General features: G+C 38.6%; 2 protein-coding genes and 1 long non-coding RNA gene across 3 annotated transcripts; 2 read left to right on the top strand and 1 right to left on the bottom strand.

Moving 5' to 3' along the window:
• The first annotated feature begins 2988 nt into the window (after positions 1–2988).
• Positions 2989–3902, top strand: LOC119073118. Its single transcript, XR_005087000.1, has 2 exons — positions 2989–3095; positions 3458–3902. It is a non-coding gene; the product is annotated as an uncharacterized LOC119073118 (long non-coding RNA).
• A 1054-nt stretch (positions 3903–4956) lies between these two features.
• Positions 4957–8578, top strand: LOC119073090. The gene is made up of 3 exons (XM_037178404.1): positions 4957–5389; positions 5461–8402; positions 8474–8578. Exon 2 carries the CDS (start codon positions 5632–5634, stop codon positions 8296–8298), a length of 2667 nt encoding a protein of 888 aa, XP_037034299.1. The 5' UTR covers positions 4957–5389; positions 5461–5631; the 3' UTR covers positions 8299–8402; positions 8474–8578.
• A 6632-nt stretch (positions 8579–15210) lies between these two features.
• On the bottom strand, positions 15211–20715 carry LOC119073082 (beta-mannosidase-like). Its single transcript, XM_037178395.1, has 12 exons — positions 20426–20715; positions 18522–18674; positions 18306–18454; positions 18032–18243; positions 17710–17977; positions 17473–17647; positions 17205–17398; positions 16752–17133; positions 16570–16688; positions 16188–16509; positions 15925–16133; positions 15211–15849 (listed from the first exon to the last, which is right to left on the bottom strand). The coding sequence occupies exons 1-12, from the start codon at positions 20592–20594 to the stop codon at positions 15259–15261; spliced, it is 2943 nt and encodes a 980-aa protein (XP_037034290.1). The 5' UTR covers positions 20595–20715; the 3' UTR covers positions 15211–15258.
• Positions 20716–21803: the final 1088 nt, after the last annotated feature.

The following is a 21803-nucleotide window of genomic DNA, read 5'->3' as shown; positions in this document are numbered from 1 at the left end:
GAAACGTTAACTTTAACGAAAGCATCCGAAGATAAATTGAGAGTGACACAAAGAGCCTTGGAATAACACTCAGAGACAGAATGACGAATCAATGGATTCGACAACAAACCAGGGTCGTTGATGTCATGGAAAGAATAGCATCTCTGAAATGGAGCTGGGCGGGACATATTGCTAGAAGGACAGACGAACGTTGGACCAAAAAGATCATGAACTGTCGACCATATAAAAGACGAACTATAGGTAGACGACCAGAGAGATGGACAAACGGAATTAATAATATTGCAGGTACAAACTGGCAGCAAATGGCAATGGGTCGTACGAAATGGAAAGAAGTTGGAGAGGCCTACATCTAGCAGTGGATAGAAAAAGGCTGAAAAAGAAGAAGAAGAGAGAAGAAGAATACAGCTTGCCACTCTGATTCGAAAACAATTAACAGACCTTGAAAAAGGTGAAAAGATGCTCAGAAATATTGATGAAAAAGTTTTGCATCGAGGTTGCTCCACTCGCAAATCTAGAGTAATTATCTATTTTTAAGAAAAACAAACAAACAAGTAAGGTATTGAAGCGTCCAAAGTTCACCGGGGGTAGCTTAAACGTGCAATTTCTGAACATGACAGTTCCGACAACTTTGTTGCTCATGTTCTCCAGTGTGTTGTTTTGGCCAGACGAATTATCCAATTTGGCACTCATTTCCGTTCGAGATTCACCACTCAGCTTGTAAAGCCGTTGTACATCCATCACGTCATGCTTTTTCACCATCTCTGATCGCTCATATAGCGTATTTAGCGTGACTTTAAAATAAATTGATAAATTAATTTTCTTGTCGCACACTAAAGCTAAAGCGTTCGATACGCTTCTTATTTCAAATATAATAACAATAAGACATAGAGCACAAATCCAACAAAATTAATTTATATTTCTGCAACTGCGCTGCGAAAACTGAACTTTTTCGTGCGTGATTTGGGTGGCGATCGAAGGGTCTTTTTTTCTCTGGTTTTCTATGTGTCACTTTTCACCACTAGTTACGACAAAACGCCGTAACAAAAACCCGAAAAAAATACAAACGCAGTTGTACATGTAACGTACGACAGTTGTGTGTACATGCATGTACCGAAGTTTTGAAATGGTTATTTGCATCACTTGGATTGAAACCACGAAATTACAGTATACGTGTGAATTCATATACCGAGAGAATAATTTTTGCATGATACGAAGTCGAGACGAATCATACATACGTATGCAAAAATTATTCTCGTGGTATACGAATTCACACATATACTGTGATTGAGTGGTTTCAATCCTGTTTTGCACAAAATTTTACACTTGCCAAACCATGAAATACACAAACAACAAAAACAAATACCAAGCATTTCTATCGCATTTGTACACATCTTTCAAGGTTAAACTTAAATGTACAGAAGAAGAATAAGCGTAAAAACGAAAATACGCGATAGAAACCCGAACGAGTCGATCGTTCGATGTTCATTATAATACGGAGAGTAAGCTCCGCCTTCGTTTTCATTTAAAATCAAATTTCTTTCTTTGGCGAATAACACAAATAACCACAGGAAATGCAGTAGTAAAACATAAGTAAAACATTGCTCACATCCCTAGACCTGTTTACAGTGTGGTAGCCTAAAAAAGTATGGTTTCCGATAACTTTTGGCGCGTGATATTCAGTTTTATCATGGTGAGGCGAGTGTAGATGTAATTTCGTCGTAAATACTATAAACATTATGTTATGAAAATGTGGACACTGAACGATCTAATGTGGATTCATCATTCTCAACTTTGATAAAAAAAAAAATATTTCGTCGTTAAGAAATGGCAGGTATGTGGAAATGAGAATTTACTGTCGATTTTCCACGACATTGTCCATTTTCACATACTTGCGCCATGGCTTACCGACGAAACATTTTTTCGACATTAAAGTTGAGAATGATGAATCCACAGTGCCCAAATTTTCATAACATAATGTTTGGATGAGTGAAACACACAGTTTTCATCTGTTACGTAGTCACGCTCCATACTACTACAAATGGGTCTCGCTGTAAAGCGGAGGTCCTCCACATTCATAATAAATAATAATTTAATCAAATAATCACAGCAATAGTAAAAGTTCATCGAGGTTCCATCGATCGTGAGAAATTTTTCTGAAGTCATATTTTCGGCCGTTTATCATCAAATTTTTTGAAGTTAATATTTGCCCCGGTAGTACTCGACATCAGCTTTCCAACGAACTCATACACGCCCGTGTCCTCGCCACCTCACGGAAATAAAATCCGGACTACGAAACCCAATTTTTCAACTTTTGGCCACTTACAACCAGCCAAGTATGGAAGATCAAAAATATCTGGAACTGGTTTTGGAGCGAACAAAACATATATAAAGTCAGTCGAAATTCAAAAGAATCCCTCATTTCAACATTAGTATTTTTAATTAGAATATTTAGGATGCACAAAATTTTTGAAAATTCTTATGTCGGTTACGACTATGGGTACCCTATACTGCCAGAGATCTTTCAATGAAATATTTTTGATGTTGAAGCTGAAATGTAATGCGAAAATGTTGTTTCGTCGAGTAAGCCAATAGCGGAATTTTCAGTATAGCTTTGTCTCTGAGAAATTCTGGCTATTGGTTAATCTGTCGTGTTTCGGACGTTTCCACGCAGTACAGTAGTAGTTTCATTGATTGTTATTGGGAAGTAAATTCGGACTAAACTGACGGACGAAGTCGGCTAAATCGTTCTATAAAGTATATATTCAGCGTCAAGTTATTATTTATTTATTTTTGTTTGTTTAAACAATATCAAATCAACGAGACGATGTAATACTAGAAATGAATCTGTGTTGCGAAGGTTGTGCTGTTTTCTTTGTTTAATTATTAAATCAACGAGACGATGCGAAATGAAAGTGTGTTACGAAGGTGTTGTTTACGAGAAAATCAAAGAAATCAAATTGCACAAGGACAAAAAACAGAATTGGCTCGTTTTGGGTCGATGCACAAATAATAGCGGACATTTTGATATAAAAGGGTGGCCTTTCTGATGACAGATCATTATTCATTTACCTGTCTAAGATAATAGAAATCAATTTGTAAGTGCCGATTAGGGGTTCAATTAAATCATTTTGTTCGACTAGCGAAAGCATCTCGCTAATTTAATGACTAACTGATCGCTAATCGTTACTAGCGACTAGTTTTCATAAATATGGCTTGGACGATGGGTTTACGAAAATATTGCTTGTTGTTGATTGAGCACAAACTACACGCACAACTATCTTAAATTCAACGTCCACGACACTAAAACAAATTACATGCCAAGGGATGAAATCACGGGAAAATTTCTGAAACTTCCTCAGTTTCGTTCCCGAAGCATGTAAAATGTTTATGTGACTTTGATTATATGACCAAGTAAACAGTTGTAACGATACTCATCCCTCTAATTTCTTAATTCCAGTTCAACATGCATGCAATTAGTACAATTCTAGCATTGCTTCTGGTACTGTTCGCAAGCTTCCACATTCAATTCACTGCAGGCGAATGCATTCCAATTGGGGGATCGTGCCAATGGGATGGACCATCTCCATACTGTTGCCCAGGAGCTGGCGGTAAACAATTTTGTTTACAACAACCGAACACCCCGCAAATGAGTGGTGTCTGTCAGTGAAAGTATGTTGAACAGGTATGGTCTAATGTTGGCTCGGAGAACATACTTAGCGGTTTTGTAAAAACACTCATTTTTATATTATTTCGACCAAAAATTGCGAGTGCGTTCAAGAGTCAGTGCCAATTGACCATACCTATTTTATGCTTGGTGTTTTCAACATACAGATCGTAAACCATTCTACGAACTTTTTCATTTTTTGTGTCTGTTTTTCGTTGAATAAAATTGAATGAACAATGATAAAACGTTTCTCTCTCTACATTTGAATTTTTACTTCAAATGATTATACCAGATTAAATGTGACAAAACTGATTATTTCAAATGAGCCTCTCACCTTGATAACATTGATTGAGTCTCCGCTCTGCGAATTAAATGGCAAGCTAATCGATCTGAATCTGTGATCTAAATCTGGGGCAACATTTTCCACTATTTCAATGAAGTTAATTTCGTTTCACATTCCTATCCCAACAAAAATCTCTTCGAGAAAAGTGTGACGCAGTCTTTGAAATACAATTTCTAAAATGAATGATATCGCTAGAGTTGACGCTTTCAGCTTCGTTACGCAAAAATTAAATTTTACACCCAATTAGTTCAAACAAGCTGGCTTAGGTTTTCTCATCACCTGCCAAATAATTTTTACAAAAAAAATTTTTGACTGGAAACAACCAAAATTTTACCAAAAAAATCTGTGTCGCATGTGGCAGATAAATTTTCTTGCTGGTCTGTTCCTGAACATCTGCAACTTTGCGACGCAGATTTTTTTGGTAAAATTTTGGTTGTTTCCAGTCAAAATTTTTTTTTGTAAAAATTATTTGGCAGGTGATGAGAAAACCTAAGCCAGCTTGTTTGAACTAATTGGGTGTAAAATTTAATTTTTGCGTAACGAAGCTGAAAGCGTCAACTCTAGCGATATCATTCATTTTAGAAATTGTATTTCAAAGACTGCGTCACACTTTTCTCGAAGAGATTTTTGTTGGGATATCAGTCGTTTTAGAAGTTTTAGAACACTGCTTTTTATAACAGTTTATAACAGAAATTCGGAAATTTGGCAAAATTTGAAAATTCTAAAATTTGACGAAATTCTATAATTTGACGAAATTCTAAAATTTGACGAAATTCTAAAATTTGACGAAAATCGAAAATTTGACGAAATTCGAAAATTTGACGAAATTCTAAAATTTGACGAAATTTGAAACGTTTATAGTTGTTGTATTGCTTGTCGATTTAGAACGAAATTGGATATTGCGTTGTATCGCCTGGATTCGACAAAATTAAAACTCCAAAAGTTGATGACAGGGATGTAGAACATAAGAAAGACGTGGAAAACATGGCCAAGAACAACAAAAAAACTGCACTGGTCTACCATGTGTCCACCAAGAAACATCAATTTGATTTTGCGAACAAAGAAATTCTGAAAAAAGTCCGGTCAAAACGAACGATCAAAATACATGAAGCGAACAAAATCATTCTTAAAGGAAATTCAGCTGTGAACTTCAGAAAAGATGCAGCTCATGTATCGCCAATGTTCTACAATCTGATCGTGAATAGTGGAAAACGCCGCCATGTGAACCCCCCTCGAAGACGGAATGATGAAATGAATCTGCAACAGATGTTTGAGTGACAGGTGAAATTGTCAAGTGACAAACATAAACAAACGAGACTGTAAGCAAGTGATAAGGAAAAACCAAGAAATTGATTAAGTTTGTTTACAACCTAGTAGTAAGCGTAAGTTTACGAAAATAAATTATAATTGTTCATAGCTCTAAGTGATTAAGTGCCAAATAAAATTTTTTCAGCCTTTGAAGATGACTGGTCACACAGTCGAAAGCTAGGCTAAAATTTGGTCACATCAACTTTTGGAGTTTTAATTTTGTCGAATCCAGGCGATACAACGCAATATCCAATTTCGTTCTAAATCGACAAGCAATACAACAACTATAAACGTTAATTTTTGGTGATCCTGGAAAATGATCACCGCCGCTGTTAGCCATAACCTCAACAGCAGCCAATACGAAAACACGCCCAGCGAAATCAACATCGATCGCAGGCGTTCAAAAAATCAATGGAAAAAGCTAGCCAGACAAAAATCAAGGCTCGTCTTCCTATTGAAATGCCGTCGCAAGAGCATTTCACCAAAATTCATCATCGATCGGACCAACCGTCTACTACAGCACTACGATGGTAGCAGCATACCCAAGCAAGTGAAAAACCAAGTAAAAAAGTTGTCGGAATACATCAGACGGACAATTCTCAACATGGAAATATCGATTTGCAACAAATCCATTGAAACAATTGAGACCAAAATTAAATCTACTGAATTGGATTTACGACCCAATCACACAACGACACACGACAACCGAACGATCTATGAGAATGAGTTGAGGTCAGCAAATACAAATCTACACAACAAGTTATGCAAGCTGACTGATACACAGCCACACCTGGAGGACATCAAGTACGATGATTCGTTCATTAAAAACCTTAGTGGCGTGGACATACCCGAAGATGTCATGACGGTGCTAAGCTTGGGACCAAAATTCGCAATTCATCCCACGAGAGAGCCAATTTTGGAGGTAGCAACGGATGTCGAGGCTATCATTTCACAACAAATCCCAAAACCGCTCAGAAAATCAGCCAGAGGCGACGTATTGTACACCATCACAAAGTTCTCCAAACAGCACAGAGAACTGAACCGAATTGACCGTTTCTTACAAAAGGCGGCGGAAAAAGCCAGAAACTTTCTCAAAACCCACCGAGAAATTATGGTCTCCAACAGCGATAAAGGAGGAGTCACGATCATCTCAAGGAAAGAAGAATATTTCACCAAAATACGAACACTATTGTCCGACCTAAATTCGTTCGAACCAATCAGCAAAGATCCAACCGAACAGCTGAAGGGCAGGGTGAACCGATTCCTGGACAAACTCTATCGTGCAAACTACATTTCCGACCAGGTCAAGAAAAACATGAAAACCTGGAACACCATTCCTCCACGCCTTTTTGGTCAAATCAAATACCACAAGGTAGGCCATCCGATTAGACTAATAGTGTCTACTATTGATTCAGCGGCGTACAAGATGGCAAGGTTCCTGGCTACGATCCTGCGGAAGGCTTTCAAGCCAAAATTTGGAATAAAAAATTCAAAACAGTTTATAAAAGCAATTCGAGGCAAAAGAATCACAAAAGGCAACATTCTGGTCTCATACGACGTGGTCAACTGTTTTGGCACAATCCCAACTGAGTTGGCATTGGAGATAATAGACCGTGATTTTCACCACATTGAGCAAGTCACACCCATTCCGAAAGAAGAATTCCTCAAAATGCTGAAAATTTGTTTGGAGCAAGCGAATTACTTTGTATTCGCAGGCAAATTCTACCGCCAAAAATTGGGTATGTTTATGGGCTCCGCTTTGGCCCCAATATTGGTCGAACGAGTCATTGAAGACATTGTGGAAAAGGCGATCATCGACACAAACCTAGATCCAGATTTTTGGAACACATACGTTGATGATCATATTACATCAATCCCACCTGAAATGGCCGATAAAGTACTCAATAAACTTAACTCCTACAACCCCAATGTTCAATTCACAATGGAAAAGCAAGACGATGACGGCTCCATTGTGTTCCTGGACACAACAGTGCACAACGATGGAAACACACTCAAAACGAAATGGTTCCACAAACCGATCGCATCCAATCGACTGCTGAACTATTATTCTAAACATCCAAAGAATATGGTCATCAACACAGCAAAATCGTTCATCCGGCGAGTGTTCACGTTGAGCCACTCATCGTTCCACCAGGAAAACCGATTGACCATCAAAGCGATAATGGACAAGAACAATTTTCCGGCTAAACTGACTGAACGACTAATCCACCAAGTGAACCAGATGATGTCCAGCCAAACATCGAAAGGTAATATAAGTTACCCGCTCATTAGCAGGATGGAAATTGCTGGCACGTCGTTATCAGCCGATGTATCGGAAATTAACTCACCACCACCGAATGCAAACTCGACCAGAATAGACACAACAATAACACCAGCTGTTCAAACACAGCCAAAGAAAAATCGGTTTGCAGGAATGGCTTACATTCCCGGATTAACTGAAGCAGTTGCAAAGCAAGTCGGAAAATATGCACCGGATCTGAAAATAGCCCCAAGACCTACAAATAAGGTGGCCAGCATTTTCTCCAATATGAAACACAAACTCAGACCAGGTCAATGTTCGAATGTGGTGTATAACATTCCTTGTCGGAACTGCCCCAGAAGCTACGTAGGATGCACGTGTCGCCGGCTCGATGACAGGGATGTAGAACATAAGAAAGACGTGGAAAACATGGCCAAGAACAACAAAAAAACTGCACTGGTCTACCATGTGTCCACCAAGAAACATCAATTTGATTTTGCGAACAAAGAAATTCTGAAAAAAGTCCGGTCAAAACGAACGATCAAAATACATGAAGCGAACAAAATCATTCTTAAAGGAAATTCAGCTGTGAACTTCAGAAAAGATGCAGCTCATGTATCGCCAATGTTCTACAATCTGATCGTGAATAGTGGAAAACGCCGCCATGTGAACCCCCCTCGAAGACGGAATGATGAAATGAATCTGCAACAGATGTTTGAGTGACAGGTGAAATTGTCAAGTGACAAACATAAACAAACGAGACTGTAAGCAAGTGATAAGGAAAAACCAAGAAATTGATTAAGTTTGTTTACAACCTAGTAGTAAGCGTAAGTTTACGAAAATAAATTATAATTGTTCATAGCTCTAAGTGATTAAGTGCCAAATAAAATTTTTTCAGCCTTGAAGATGACTGGTCACACAGTCGAAAGCTAGGCTAAAATTTGGTCACATCAACTTTTGGAGTTTTAATTTTGTCGAATCCAGGCGATACAACGCAATATCCGAAATTTGAAAATTTGACAAAATTCTAAAATTTGACAAAATTCTAAAATTTGACGAAATTCTAAAATTTGACGAAAATCGAAAATTTGACGAAATTCGAAAATTTGACGAAATTTGAAAATTTGACAAAATTCGAAAATTTGACGAAATTCGAAAATTTGACGAAATTCGAAAATTTGACGAAATTCGAAAATTTGACGAAATTCGAAAATTTGACGAAAATCGAAAATTTGACAAAATTCGAAAATTCGACGAAGAAAGTAATTCTCTATCTGCCCCCATTCAAGAAATATCTCCAAAACCCCAATTGACCCACCCATTTCCAACTTTCGACATTTTTCGCAAATACCCTTCTTTTCTACTCGTAAAACTCTGAGACTTTGCCGAAGAAAGTAACTCTCTATCTGCCACCATTCAAGAAATACCTCTAAAAACATAATTGACCCACCCATTTCCAACTTTCGACATTTTTCACATATGCCCCTCTGTTCTACTCGTAAAACTCTGAGACTTTGCCGAAGAAAGTAACTCTCTATCTCTCATAATCGCAAAAATATTAGTCCTTTCATCCTACGCTCGAGTAGCTCAAAATTTGGTCACTCTAATCACTCTAGCTCAAACGAATCTGACCCGATTTTTTTAATTATTTTTTTGTTTGAATCGTGTTACGAATACCTTTCATTTGATGGGTCACACGCCTCTGTAGGTTTCAATACAGCTAAGCTACAGCCGAAAACGCGTTCCCGACCCTCGAAAACCACACTCAGAAACCACTTCGAGGCCAATAAAACAAAATTCTGGTTTTTCCTGGGGTAATGACGTATCACATTTTCATTTTTATGCCCACCCTGAGGTTCCTGCAAAATTTCATGGAGATTGGCTGACTAGTTTCCGAGATCGACCGTCGATAGATAGATAGATAGATAGATAGACAGATAGACAGATAGACAGATAGACAGATAGAAACATACAGAGTAAGTTGAAAGATTTTGATTGTTTGGAAAACGTTAATTTGGTGCATTTTCTATCAAAATGACCAACTTCAAAACGATGTATCTCCGGCAATTTTAAAGTTACATAGTCGAGTGATAGCTCGTGTTGCTCGTATTTGAAGCGCGAATAAGATAGAATAGGATTTGTGGTGATACAGGCCAAAGGAAAGAAACTTAAATTCTCGCCTATATATAGTTGCCGCGTCTCAAAAAATTTTCTTCGTTCTTTTTTTGGAAGTTAGACTGCGTCAAGTCCTCCGCTATCGCTCCGGACATGATTATGACATATGCGTGATATATGTAATGCCTGGAACACCCCACACACATAACAAATTACTTCTCTGTTAACAGAAACTCTCTGTGTATCATTTTTCCCAAAATACATCACTTTTAAGAAAATCCAATATGGCCGCCGGTAGCCATTTTGTTAGGAGACCGGAAGTAGTTTTGACGATTTTCATTCGTTAATACCTTTCAAATAAAAAACAATCATGAAATTCGGTCAAAATTTACTCGAGATATTGTCAAAATACACCACGTTCACTGTACTGCCGAGTAGCCGGATATGAGCTCACTCCAAGGGACCTAGCTCACGCTCCAGTCAACTAAATTTCATAAACATTTTTTTCCCTGATTGACACGTTCAATACCTATCTAATAAAGAAAAAACAGTCGAGATCCGTTTAAAAATGACATAAACTGCTTCCCGCCCTGTACCTGGTTCACATCATGGGTTCTAACTAACGAGTCGATCATCCAATTTCCATAAACTTTTTTTTGTCGATTGGTATTGTAAATACCTTTCATTTGACGTATCACCTACAAGAGTAGCGTTTAAAATGACGTAGATATCTTCGAAAAACCTTAAAACACTTATTGGGCCCCAGCTCAGGAGTGGTCGACCCAAATATGCCCATTTTCATATGGGGTCTTGTCATTGTCAATACCTATCAGGAAAAAAAAAGAATTTTTGAAATCGGTTGAGTTTTACTCAAGTTATCGTGTACACAGACAGACAGACAGACAGACAGACAAACATTTTTTTTATTGTGGATTAGTCATCTATAATCATAGACAAATGCTTTGCCCTTACCGTCTGCTTCGAATTCCACATGTTACAAACGGCATGGTGTTCTTGTAGGCCCCCAGTACTTCGTACGGCGCTAAAAACTCCTTCCTCTACATAATAAAAACTTCATTCTACTGTTTTAACATAGCCGGTAATGCAAACTACCAATTGCGTAAGTAAAAATTCATATTACACATGCGCAAACTCTATTCGAAGTGACTATTCGCCCGCGCGGTCGAATAGTCGATCCCCACAGTGAAGATTATTCGACCGCGCGGTCGAATAGCCAATGCTCGTAGTGAAGACTATTCGACCGCGCGGACGAATAGCCAGTCCCGATAGTGAAGACTATTCGACCGTCTCACTCTAAATTTGGACTCCTTATTAAGGAATTAAGGAGGTTTTACACCAAAAATAAGGAGAAATAAGGAAATTGTTAGTTGAAATTAAGGAAAAATGAGGAGAAATTTTTCGAATAAAATCGAAATTATTCTAAGATACAGCAATTAACATCGGAAGTCCGCCTCAACTTTAAAATAAAACGCATTATTGTTTATTTTAACGTTTCGTTTTTGTAAAGCTGTATGGTAAAATTCACTTTTATCACGATGAAAACTTGAATATTTTGGGCGCGTTTAAGGCTTGAATTAGGAGGCTTGAAAAACAGCCTACCGAAATCGGACGCATTTTCCGGTGGACTTTTTTATATGTGCCTAGAAAGGTATTCGTCCCTAGAAGCCAAAACCACTTCCAAAAAAATTCTTCGAAGTTTGTGTGGCTGGTGAAAGGTGATCAAAAACCGAAAACTTGCACTTTTCTTACAAAAATTTCTCCAGTTACGCGAGCCGTACAGGTTCGTGTGTGGTGTCAGAAAGATACGGCGGTGCCGAAAACTTCCCAATGATTCGTCGTTTGCTGGACCTATGTTCTGCGTCTCGTAAAAATATTTTCTTCACTTGGACATAGAAAAAGAGAACCGTCAACAGTCATTGAAAGAGCAAGAAAGAGTGGAAGCGAGTCGTGAGCTTCAGCAAAAGAAAAAAATTAGTGCTGAAAAAGTGTCCCGACTAGAGTTAGAACTCGAAGAACAATTAACAAAGTTTAATGTGGCTCAAAAAATAATTGCTGATGGAAAACAGGCACTATCAGACTTCACTGTTGGGAAAGGAAAAGTCGATAAGGAATTGATTCCAAAGTCGGAAATGGTGATAAATGCTGGCATCGAAAGGTCGAAAAACATTACTTCAACCATTGACAAATTAAAGATTCTAACTGAGCATTACTGTAACTCTTTGGTCTCTTTAACCTTTTTGTTGTTTAACTTTTCGATATTCTGTTTAAAATTTTTAAAAAAATGTTTCGAAAACGCCTAATTTTCTCCTTAAGAGTGATATCGCCAAAACTTCAAGTGATTTTTGTAACTTTGGGAACAAGCGGTCTCCGATTTTAATGAGTGATAGCTCGTTGGATTCGCCTTTTAATTCTAGGAAACACGTATCTTTCACTTTTTCGAAAAAAAATTTACTTTCTGTGAAAAGTGTTCAAAAGTGAACACATGTCAGAGGGTACCGAAAACAGTTTTTCGACAATAACTCAAGAAAAAATTATTTTAAATTATTGTAATGTTGTACGAATGTCGGCCTTGGAAAGACCTACAGGTAGAGTATACGCACGGCTTGGTGCGAGTAGATCCGCGAGATTTATTATTAAAAATATAGTGAATGACCAGAGAGTCCGCCTTCTCTGCAGCTTCGATGTTCCGCGGAACTGAGTATGGGGTGTTGTAGCTGGCCTCACCCACTATCATCCCACATATAAATGAACCCAGTACTTTTGTACTGCAAACCTACCGAAGTCTTGTAAAAAAAGTTGGTGCCAAAATGCAGATTTTTTCCTTCTTTCTGTACGCCCAACTGCTGAAACAGCGTCTGGAACCAAGGGGGTCTTCTTCTTCTTCTTTTTCAGCCTGTTTCTATCCACTGCTGGATGTAGGCCTCTCCAACTTCTTTCCATTTCGTACGATCCATTGCCATTTGCTGCCAGTTTGTACCTGCAATATTCTTAATTCCGTTTGTCCATCTCTCTGGTGGTCTACCTATAGCTCGTCTTTTATATGGTCGCCAGTTCATGATCTTTTTGGTCCAACGTTCGTCTGTCCTTCTTGCAATATGTCCCGCCGAGCTCCATTTCAGAGATGCTATTCTTTCCATGACATCAACGACCCTGGTTTGTTGTCGAATCCATTGATTCGTCATTCTGTCTCTGAGTGTTATTCCAAGCATACTCCGTTCCATGGCTCTTTGTGTCACTCTCAATTTATCTTCGGATGCTTTTGTTAAAGTTAACGTTTCCGCTCCATAAGTGAGCACTGGAAGGACACAAGTGTCGAAAACTTTGCGTTTCAGACTATTATTCATTTTGCTTTTGAAAATTAGTCTGAGTTTTCCGAACGCTGCCCATGCAAGACCAATCCTACGTCTTATTTCTGCAGTTTGGTTGTCCAGACCTAACTTCAGTTTATGTCCTAGATATACATAGCTGTCGACTCGTTCAATGACAGTGTCACCAATTTTGATTTCTCTATCGTCCCCGATGTTGGTCATGACTTTTGTTTTCGATAAGTTCGATAAGGGGGTAATCACTAGTAAATCAGTAAATCAAGTAAATCACGGTAAATCACAAAAAATTTTGAAAATTTTTTGAAAATTTTTTAATTGTCACTGGATTACATTTCGAAGTATCGTGGCCGTAAACATATAGGATAAATTTCATGAACTAATACAAACTGAAGTAAATAGATTCAAATTTAGTAGAAACTTCATTTTTGATTTACTGTGATTTACCGTGATTTACCGTGATTTACTGAGCTAGTAAATCAGTGATTACCCCTCGTCTGGAACGCTTCTACGGGAATAATTTCATATAGTCTACCATTCTGTTTCCTTATACGCTTCGCTATGTCGCGAACATAGATCGTTACAACATATCCAGTGTTAGTAATTCGAGTGAAAAATTATTAAATTTTTCTAAGCGGATTTTAGTCAAATAAAGTGTAAGCGTATAGCGCATGATCTTAGGACTCCGGAACAGTAATTAGTTTTTCAACCGGACCAATATTTGCTACGGAATGGAAGTTTGGAAAAACGATATGATCAACTGAGAGCAAATGGTTTTCCGAACTCCCATCCCGTAGCAAATATTGTTCCACATAAAAAACTAATTATTGTTCCGGAGTCCTGAGATCATGCCCTACATGCTAACACTTTATTTGAGTAAAATCCGCCGAGAAAAATTTAATAAATTTTCTCTTGATATTACTAACACTGGATATTTTGTAACGATACATGTTCGCGACATAGCGAAGCGTATAAGGTAACAGAATAGTAGATGATATGAAATTACTCCCGTAGAAGCGTTCCAGACGCTGTTCCAGCAGTTGGGCCCACAGAAAGAAGGAAAAAATCTGCATTTTGGCACCAACTTGTTTTACAAGACTTCGGTAGGCTTGCAGCACAAAAGTACTGGTTTCATTTATATGTGGGACGATAGTGGGTGAGGCCAGCTACAACACCCCATACTCAGTTCCGCGGAACATAGAAGCTGCAGAGATGGCGGACTCTCCGAACATTCACTATATTATTAGTAATAACTCTCGCGGATATACTCGCACCAAGCTGTGCGTATACTCTACCTGTAGGTCTTTCCAAGGCCGACATTCGTACATCATTACAATAATTTAAAATAATTGTTTCTTGGGTTATTGCCAAAAAACTGTTTTCGTTACCCTCTGACATGTCCTCACTTTTGAACCTTTTTCACAGAAAGTAATTTTTTTTTCAAAAAAATTGCAGATACGTGTTCGCTAGAATTAAACGACGAATCGAATGAGCTATCACTCATTAAAATCGGAGACCACTTGTTCCCCAATCACCTGAAGTCTTGGCGATATAACTCTTAATTTCCACTTCACAAATCCTTATTTTTTCCTTATTTTTGCTCGAAAACCTCTTAAATTCCTTAATAAGGTTGCTGAATTTTGCGTGGGAGGCCTCGGCATGGGAAAACCAAATGTGCATCTTCCTTGCTGTCCTTGCTGTTTTTGAGTTTTTTTTATCCTTATCCTTTTACTTGTTTTTCCATTCTTTCTACGTTTTGTTGTTCTTCTCTCGAATGACCACCACTAAATTTGTAGCCTTTCAATGCATCAAATGTTACTAAACGGTTTCCTTCTCCTCTTCCTTGTCATTTTCCATGATTTCCTTATCCTTTTCCATGTTCACTTTGTTATTTTCCATGTTTTCCTTGTCCTTCTCCATATTCACCATGTTCTAAAATTCCAGAAAAATCATGGACGTCCTTTGTGGACGGCCCCTAAATGTTCTCAGAAAAAGTCTTGTGACAATCCTAAGGTCGCGAACTAGGACACATTTTGAATGGCTACTACATCAACACTATAACTCGGAACTTGGATGGGGAAGCCATTAGAAAAAGTTTTTATTTGTAATTGTATTGAGACCCTCTATCAAAATCAGAAAATTCCTGCCAGTAATGAAAATTTAGAAAAGCAAAAATTTGAATTCTTAGCTCTGTGAGCACTCTATGTCATACAAAATATACAAATCAGTTCATAATCGACATAAGTATTGAGAGTAACAATGATACGGTTCCTGTTGCGATACAGACCGATTTATTGTGATCATCATCATCATCTTCGTCGTCGTCATTTTTGTCATCATCATCATCATCATCATCGTCGTCGTCGTCATCATCATGATCATATTCAAACGCGAATGGAGTAACATCGAACAATGAAGTAATGTGCAATTGTGATGCGAACTCGCCAATTGTCAACGCATCACTAGAATAGTAAGTCATCTCCTTTTCGGTTTCAACCATTATGAATCCATTGTCGCTGAAATGACCATGATTGTGATCGCGCAAATTTAAGAAGACAAACAGTGCTACCGCCTGTGAAGTAAGCGTAAACGTGATGGTTTTTCCATCAGGTGAAGCGTACATTGCTCCGGCCTGAAGATGAGGATCAATGATAAAGTATTTATCCGTTGGATAGTTGAGGAATAAGAAATTATCTGGAAGTTGAGGCATTGTTGTGTAAACGAAACATGGCGATCCAGTTTGTGCAGAATGGCAATTGAGTGTTTCAATTGTCTTAGCGCTCAGTCGAACGTTTTCTTTCGACGTTAGGTAGTCCTTCAATTGAGTAAATTAATTAAAATTATAAATTGGAATGTGCTTTGTGTTGGGATCGTGACGCTAGACACTTACTGCAGCGACTGATATCTCCTGATCGAATATGGGAGAAATCGAACTCAGTTTGAAGATACGGACTCGCAGAGAGCCACTGTATGTTCGAAGAGTATCGGAGATAACTTCTACAGCTACGTCTCCATTAGTGTCTCTGTATGGAGACGCTAGAACCGGAGAGAACGCCCTCTGAGCAAAGTAGGCGTACATTTTCCATCGGCCATTAATTTCTGCGCAAAATAAGAGTAATCGAGGGGAAGCATTAGGTTGAGTCAATTAATTACCGAAAGAGGACCATGAACATCCTTCCCAAATGTCGTTCAGCTGCCAATAGAGTGCTCCCATGTTGTATCCGGTACCATTCTCCGACTCATAGAACTTGTCCACATTCCTACGGTAAAATTCAGTTTGCGTTTTTTGGCCCATGGAGTGCGTTATCTGTGCCATGTACAACATTGAAGGGAATGATTCGGTAGAATTAGGATTACGTGGCAACGGAAGATGAGCTTCGATAAAATTGTGAATCTCCCGTTGACCATTTGGATGATGTTGTCGATGCTCTACAAACTCAGAAAACCAGGTCCATTGATCGAAATTGGAAGCGACCTAATTGACAAACTCTCGGTTCATTGATCAGTCACATAAAAATTTCTTGAAAAGGTGAACCTTTCGCATTGTTTCCACATAAGGAAACGACTGGTAACCGAACTCTGAGGCATAGCGTGTTCGCCTCGAAACCATCCAGCTCCAATCCCAATTGTCTTCAACGTAGTTGTACGGATGTGCTGCAACAACAAGAAATCGATAAGATTCGACTTTCCTAATTGATTCAGGTGAATTCCGTATACCGTCTCCGTATCTAATGTTTCCCGGCCATTCTGACACCCAGCCTTCTTCCTCTGATTTTTTTCCATTCGTAGGACTCGAAATTAAACACTCTCTGGACGGATCTAGCACCGCAACATTCTCGATTATTGTGTCAACGTACAATTTTACAAAATCATTTTTATAAACTTCGAACTTCTCTGCTGTGCCGTACCAATTATCTCTGAGCGCTCCCTCATTCTCGTTATTAGCTGCCCAGATTAATAGCGACGGATGGTGCTGAAGACGCTTGACTTGAGTGTCCACTTCTTCTGCCACACTCGAAAGGAATTCCGGATTTGTCGGATACATCGAGCAAGCAAACATGAAATCTTCCCACACAAAAATGCCCAGCTTGTCTGCTAACTAATTGATTGATACCAAATTTAAAGTTTCGAGTTGACTCTTTGCATGGATTTTGATTGATTGAGTCTTACGTCATAGAAATAATCGGATTCATAGATGCCACCACCCCATACTCTAATTTGATTTGTGTGCAATTTATTGGCCGATGTGAGAAGCCATTCTGTCATCTCGTCTGTGATTTTTTCGGGCAGAACATGGATCGGTATCGAATTGGATCCTTTGGAATAAATTTTCACTCCATTTACTTTAAAATAGAAGAAATTTCCTGATCGAAACAATAAAACGTAGTCAGTTGGTGGTGGAATGCTTTGTAAATTTAACTGAGCAAAGTCATCTAACCGAAGTGAAGATTAGACATGTCAACCGGATCTTGAATCAGTTCTACAGTTCGAAATCCAACGTTAAATGTTTTTGAGCTGGTCTCATCTGTCGACGAAGAGGTGTAAGTCACCTGATAAGCATAAAGCGTTATGTTTCCATATCCGTTGGGCCACCATAATTTTGCTTCACTTCCCTAACGGTTAAATCAATCTAATAAAAACAGTCGATTAGCATCACAATCCAGTTCTGTCTTACAGGAATTTGAAGGGTGATATCGCGATAGACTCCTTGGATCTGTGTTTCGTTTCCAAAAGTGACTGCAACTCTTGTCGTAAACGTTCCGTCCAATCGGTGAAAACTCAGAAAACCAACGTCTTCCGTTGAGGTTAAATCCAAATAGACACGAGCCCTTAGTGTCCACACCGTTTCATCTGTTTCTCCTGGATTCGCAGTGCTGGTCGAGGTGAAAACTAGAACATCTCTTATCACCGCACCATTCCGACCCTCAATGTATATGTCTTTCCTGTAAGATCCGATAATTGTTTTTCTTCAAATAATCTTGGTTAATGCTGTTTACCAAATGCCAGAGCTTGGATATGACGGTCCCCAATCCCATGAAAACGACGATTGCATCTTCCTCATCATTTGGACTTTATCTTCTCCACGGAATGCTGGATTTAAATTTGTGCGTACAATGGGATACCCGTAAGCATCATTGTAACTGTCATATTGCGTTAAGGCGTATCGAACGGGAGATTGGAATTGGATTCGTATTTCGTTTTGTCCGATCTGCATTGTTAAGTGACTGGTTAATCAAGTGATACAACATTAGTTTCGAATTGTTCGCAGACCGTTATAGCTTCCTTTATGTCATAAATGTAACGGACAAACATGTTCACACTCTGACCAACTAAATTGCCATTTACATATACATCGGCCACGGTATCTAACCCTTCACATAACAATACGATGTGCGCCCTGCTCAGTAATTCAGTAGAAACTGCACGGTATGACAAAAATTAAATAATTTGTCACCATTTCTGGTCAGAAACACGGAGGTAAGTTACCAGTAAAAGTTCGAGAAAAAGTCCAGTCAGTTCTTCCCACCCAACGATTCTCTACATCATTATAATCATGATATATTGGATTTCTGAAGAGGCCTCCGAATGCTTCCAGATCTGAGTAGATTCCTCCTGGCACCTGAGCAGGTACACTGAATTCTGAAAACGTTTTTATCATTGCACTGAATTTTTACAATTTAAGAGTCATATCGCCAAAGCTTTAGGTGATTTTATTAACTTTGGGAATAAGCGGTCTCCGATTCTAATGAGTGATAGACAGCTCGTCGCATTTGTCTTTCATTCTAGCGAACGATAATGGGTGAGGCCAGCTACAACACCTTATACTCAGTTCCGCGGAACATCAATGCTGCATCAAGCCGTGCGTATACTCTACTCTATCTGTAGGTCTTTCCAAGGCCGACATTGGTATCATATTACAATCATTTAAAATAATTTTGTCTTTAGTTATTACCGAAAAACGGTTTTCGGTACCCTCTACCATGTCTTTGCTTTTGATAGCTTTACACCGAAATATTTTTAGCCCCGTACGAAGTACTGGGGGCTTATAAGAACACCATGTCGTTTGTAACATGTGAAATTCTAAGCAGACGGTAAGGGCAAAGCATTTGTCTATGATTATAGATGACGAATCCACAATAAGCAAAATGTCTGTCTGTCTGTCCGTCCGTGCCCAAGATAACTTTAGTAAAACTCAACCGATTTCATTTTTTTTCCCTGATAGGTAATGACAATGGCAAGACCCCATATGAAAATGGACATATTTGGGTCGACCACTCTTGAGCTGGGGCCCAATAAGTGTTTTAGGGTTTTTCGAAGATATCTACGGCAATTAAAATGCTACACCTGTAAATGATACATCAAATGAAAGATATTTACAATACTGATCGACAAAAAAAAGTTTATAGAAATCGGAAGAACAACTCGTGAGTTAGACCCCTTGATGTGAACTAGGTTCAGGACGCGAAGCAGTTTTTGCTTGTAGGTCGGCTAAATTTGAACGGTTTTCGACTTTTTGCTTTTTATTAGATAGGTATTGAACGTACCAATCAGGGAAAAAAAGATTTTGAAATTTGGTTGACCGGAGCGTGAGCTAGGTCCCTTGGAGTGAGCTCATATCCGGCTAGTAGGCAGCACAGTGAACGTGGTGTATTTTGACAATATCTCGAGTAAATTTCGACCGAATTTCATGATTTTTTTTGTTTGAAAGGTTTTAACGAATGCGTCAGCATTATTTTCGGTTTCGTGCTTAAATGGCTGCCGGCGGCCATATTGGATTTTAGTAAAAGTTATATATTTTGTGAAAAATGGCACATAGAGAGTTATGTTCTGTTAACACAGAAGTAATTGGTTATGTGTGTGGGGTGTTTCAGGCATTCCATATATCACACATATGGACATGGTGATAGAAAAAGTTTCAAAGGGTTCCTTAAATTACTTCGTAAATTTTTGTTTTATTTGAGAGGTACGGGCTTTCGTACGCGCTATGTGCAATTTTTAAGATGAATATGAATACTTTTATTAAAATTGCACGTGCCGGACTTGGGCTAGGTGGGAAGCGTTATGGTAACGGGCACATACGGGTTATAGCTGTATTAGGATTGCGGACGTATTAGGGCTTCGGAAAAATTAGAATCACCGACGAATTAGGGCTACGGATGCACTAGGGTCACGTACGTAATCGGTTTACGGGTCGTACGGGGCTCAGTCGCAGCAAACGCTCCGACTGTTCTGACGGCTTATTTCCTTCGAAAAAATGAGATACGTGCTCGCTACAATAGAAAGACGAATCCAACGAGCTAACACTCATTGAAATTGGAGACCGCTTGTTACCGTATCACCTGCAGTTTTTGCGATATGACTTTCAAAATATCTCGTCAGAAATTCCGTACCTTGGGTACCATTGTTTCCAACAGCGGTCCACAAATTACTCTCTCTCTTAGCGTTTAAGGATAAATGTTCAATACCGAATTTAACAACTTTTGCACAATCAACGTTCCACGAGTAAATAAAGACAACCGTCAGAAACAATAATTCACTAATATTCGTCTTCGTCTTCATTTTATCGAAAGACTGCCATTTGTGATCGATAAAAAACTGTTATTAATCCGACTGTTTTCCCCATATTTATAATCGTTGCTGAACTTTCATTAGGCTGTTATGCAACCTAATTTTTACAGAGTCTCAGTGGTAGAAAGATATACCACGACTTTCAATAAATAATCAAAATTATCTAAATTGGTGTGTAATTAGACTGATTAAGAAGCATCCATAATGATTTATTGCGATAACTGCTATTAGCCTAATATTTCGATGTATCTTTTGCCATTGCAGCGTGATTACTATCGGTATTGTTTGTACACAATCCACTATCTCAATTTCTCTGGATTCCCGTAATAATACAGTAAACACACGAGCAATTGTAATTGTCGATCCTAGCAATTACTTGATAGTAGAGTCAACGAGAACATTGTCGTCAAGACAAAAAATGCAAGAAATGGAAGAAGAGCTAGAAAAGATAAAATGGGATGTTGTGGGAGTGAGCGAAGTGAGAAAACCTGGAGAGGAATGCCTGAAATTACAATCAGGGCATACATTCTTCTACCGAGGAAGTGACAGTCAGAAGCTGATGCACGGTGTCGGATTGTTCATAAACAAGCGGTGGTCGGATCACATAACTCACACGAAAAGCATATCCGATCGAGTGATATACGTAAGGCTGATGATAAATAACAGATACAGTGTCAAATTAATTCAGGTTTACGCACCCACGTCCACCCATGATGACGAAGAAGTAGAAAGATTCTATGAAGATGTCGAGAAAGCTCTTAACGAAAACCCTTCACATTACCAATATCTAATCGGTGATTTCAATGCGAAGCTGGGAAAACGAGAAGAAGACTCCGAAGTTTCTATTGGTAGTTTTAGCAACGACCAAAGAAATGAGCGTGGAAATACTTTACTCAACTTCCTACAGCAACACAATTTGTACGCAATGAATTCATTTTTTGATGGTGTAACGAAAAATGAGATCGATTACATCATAACTGGCTGTAAGTCAACCGTTAAGAACGTTACGGTCCTAAACAATTTTTCAACAGGTAGTGATCACCGAATGGTTCGTGCAAGAGTCACGTTAAATACCAGATTTCAAAGATCACAACTAGTTCAAAAAAGTGAAAGGATTGACGCACAACGGCTTTACACACAAAATGAAGAATTTGCTACGAAAATGACTGCCGAATTAGATAATGTCAACAATCAATGTGA

Source organism: Bradysia coprophila, unplaced genomic scaffold, assembly GCF_014529535.1.
Source record: "Bradysia coprophila strain Holo2 unplaced genomic scaffold, BU_Bcop_v1 contig_137, whole genome shotgun sequence".
In the NCBI taxonomy this organism is placed as follows: domain Eukaryota; kingdom Metazoa; phylum Arthropoda; class Insecta; order Diptera; family Sciaridae; genus Bradysia; species Bradysia coprophila.
This window is presented reverse-complemented; position numbering and strand designations above follow the sequence as displayed.

What these genes read in the sequence shown, in the direction of transcription:
- LOC119073090 (XM_037178404.1), top strand. Translation starts at nt 5,632, where the DNA reads ATGATCACCGCCGCTGTTAGCCATAACCTCAACAGCAGCCAATACGAA.
- LOC119073082 (XM_037178395.1), bottom strand. Translation starts at nt 20,594, where the DNA reads ATGAAGACGAAGACGAATATTAGTGAATTATTGTTTCTGACGGTTGTC. An exon ending in AATCCGATTATTTCTATGAC is followed by an intron (nt 17,134 to 17,204) that starts GTAAGACTCAAT and finishes TCAATCAATTAG; the next exon opens with TTAGCAGACAAGCTGGGCAT. An exon ending in AGGAGATATCAGTCGCTGCA is followed by an intron (nt 15,850 to 15,924) that starts GTAAGTGTCTAG and finishes ACTCAATTGAAG; the next exon opens with GACTACCTAACGTCGAAAGA.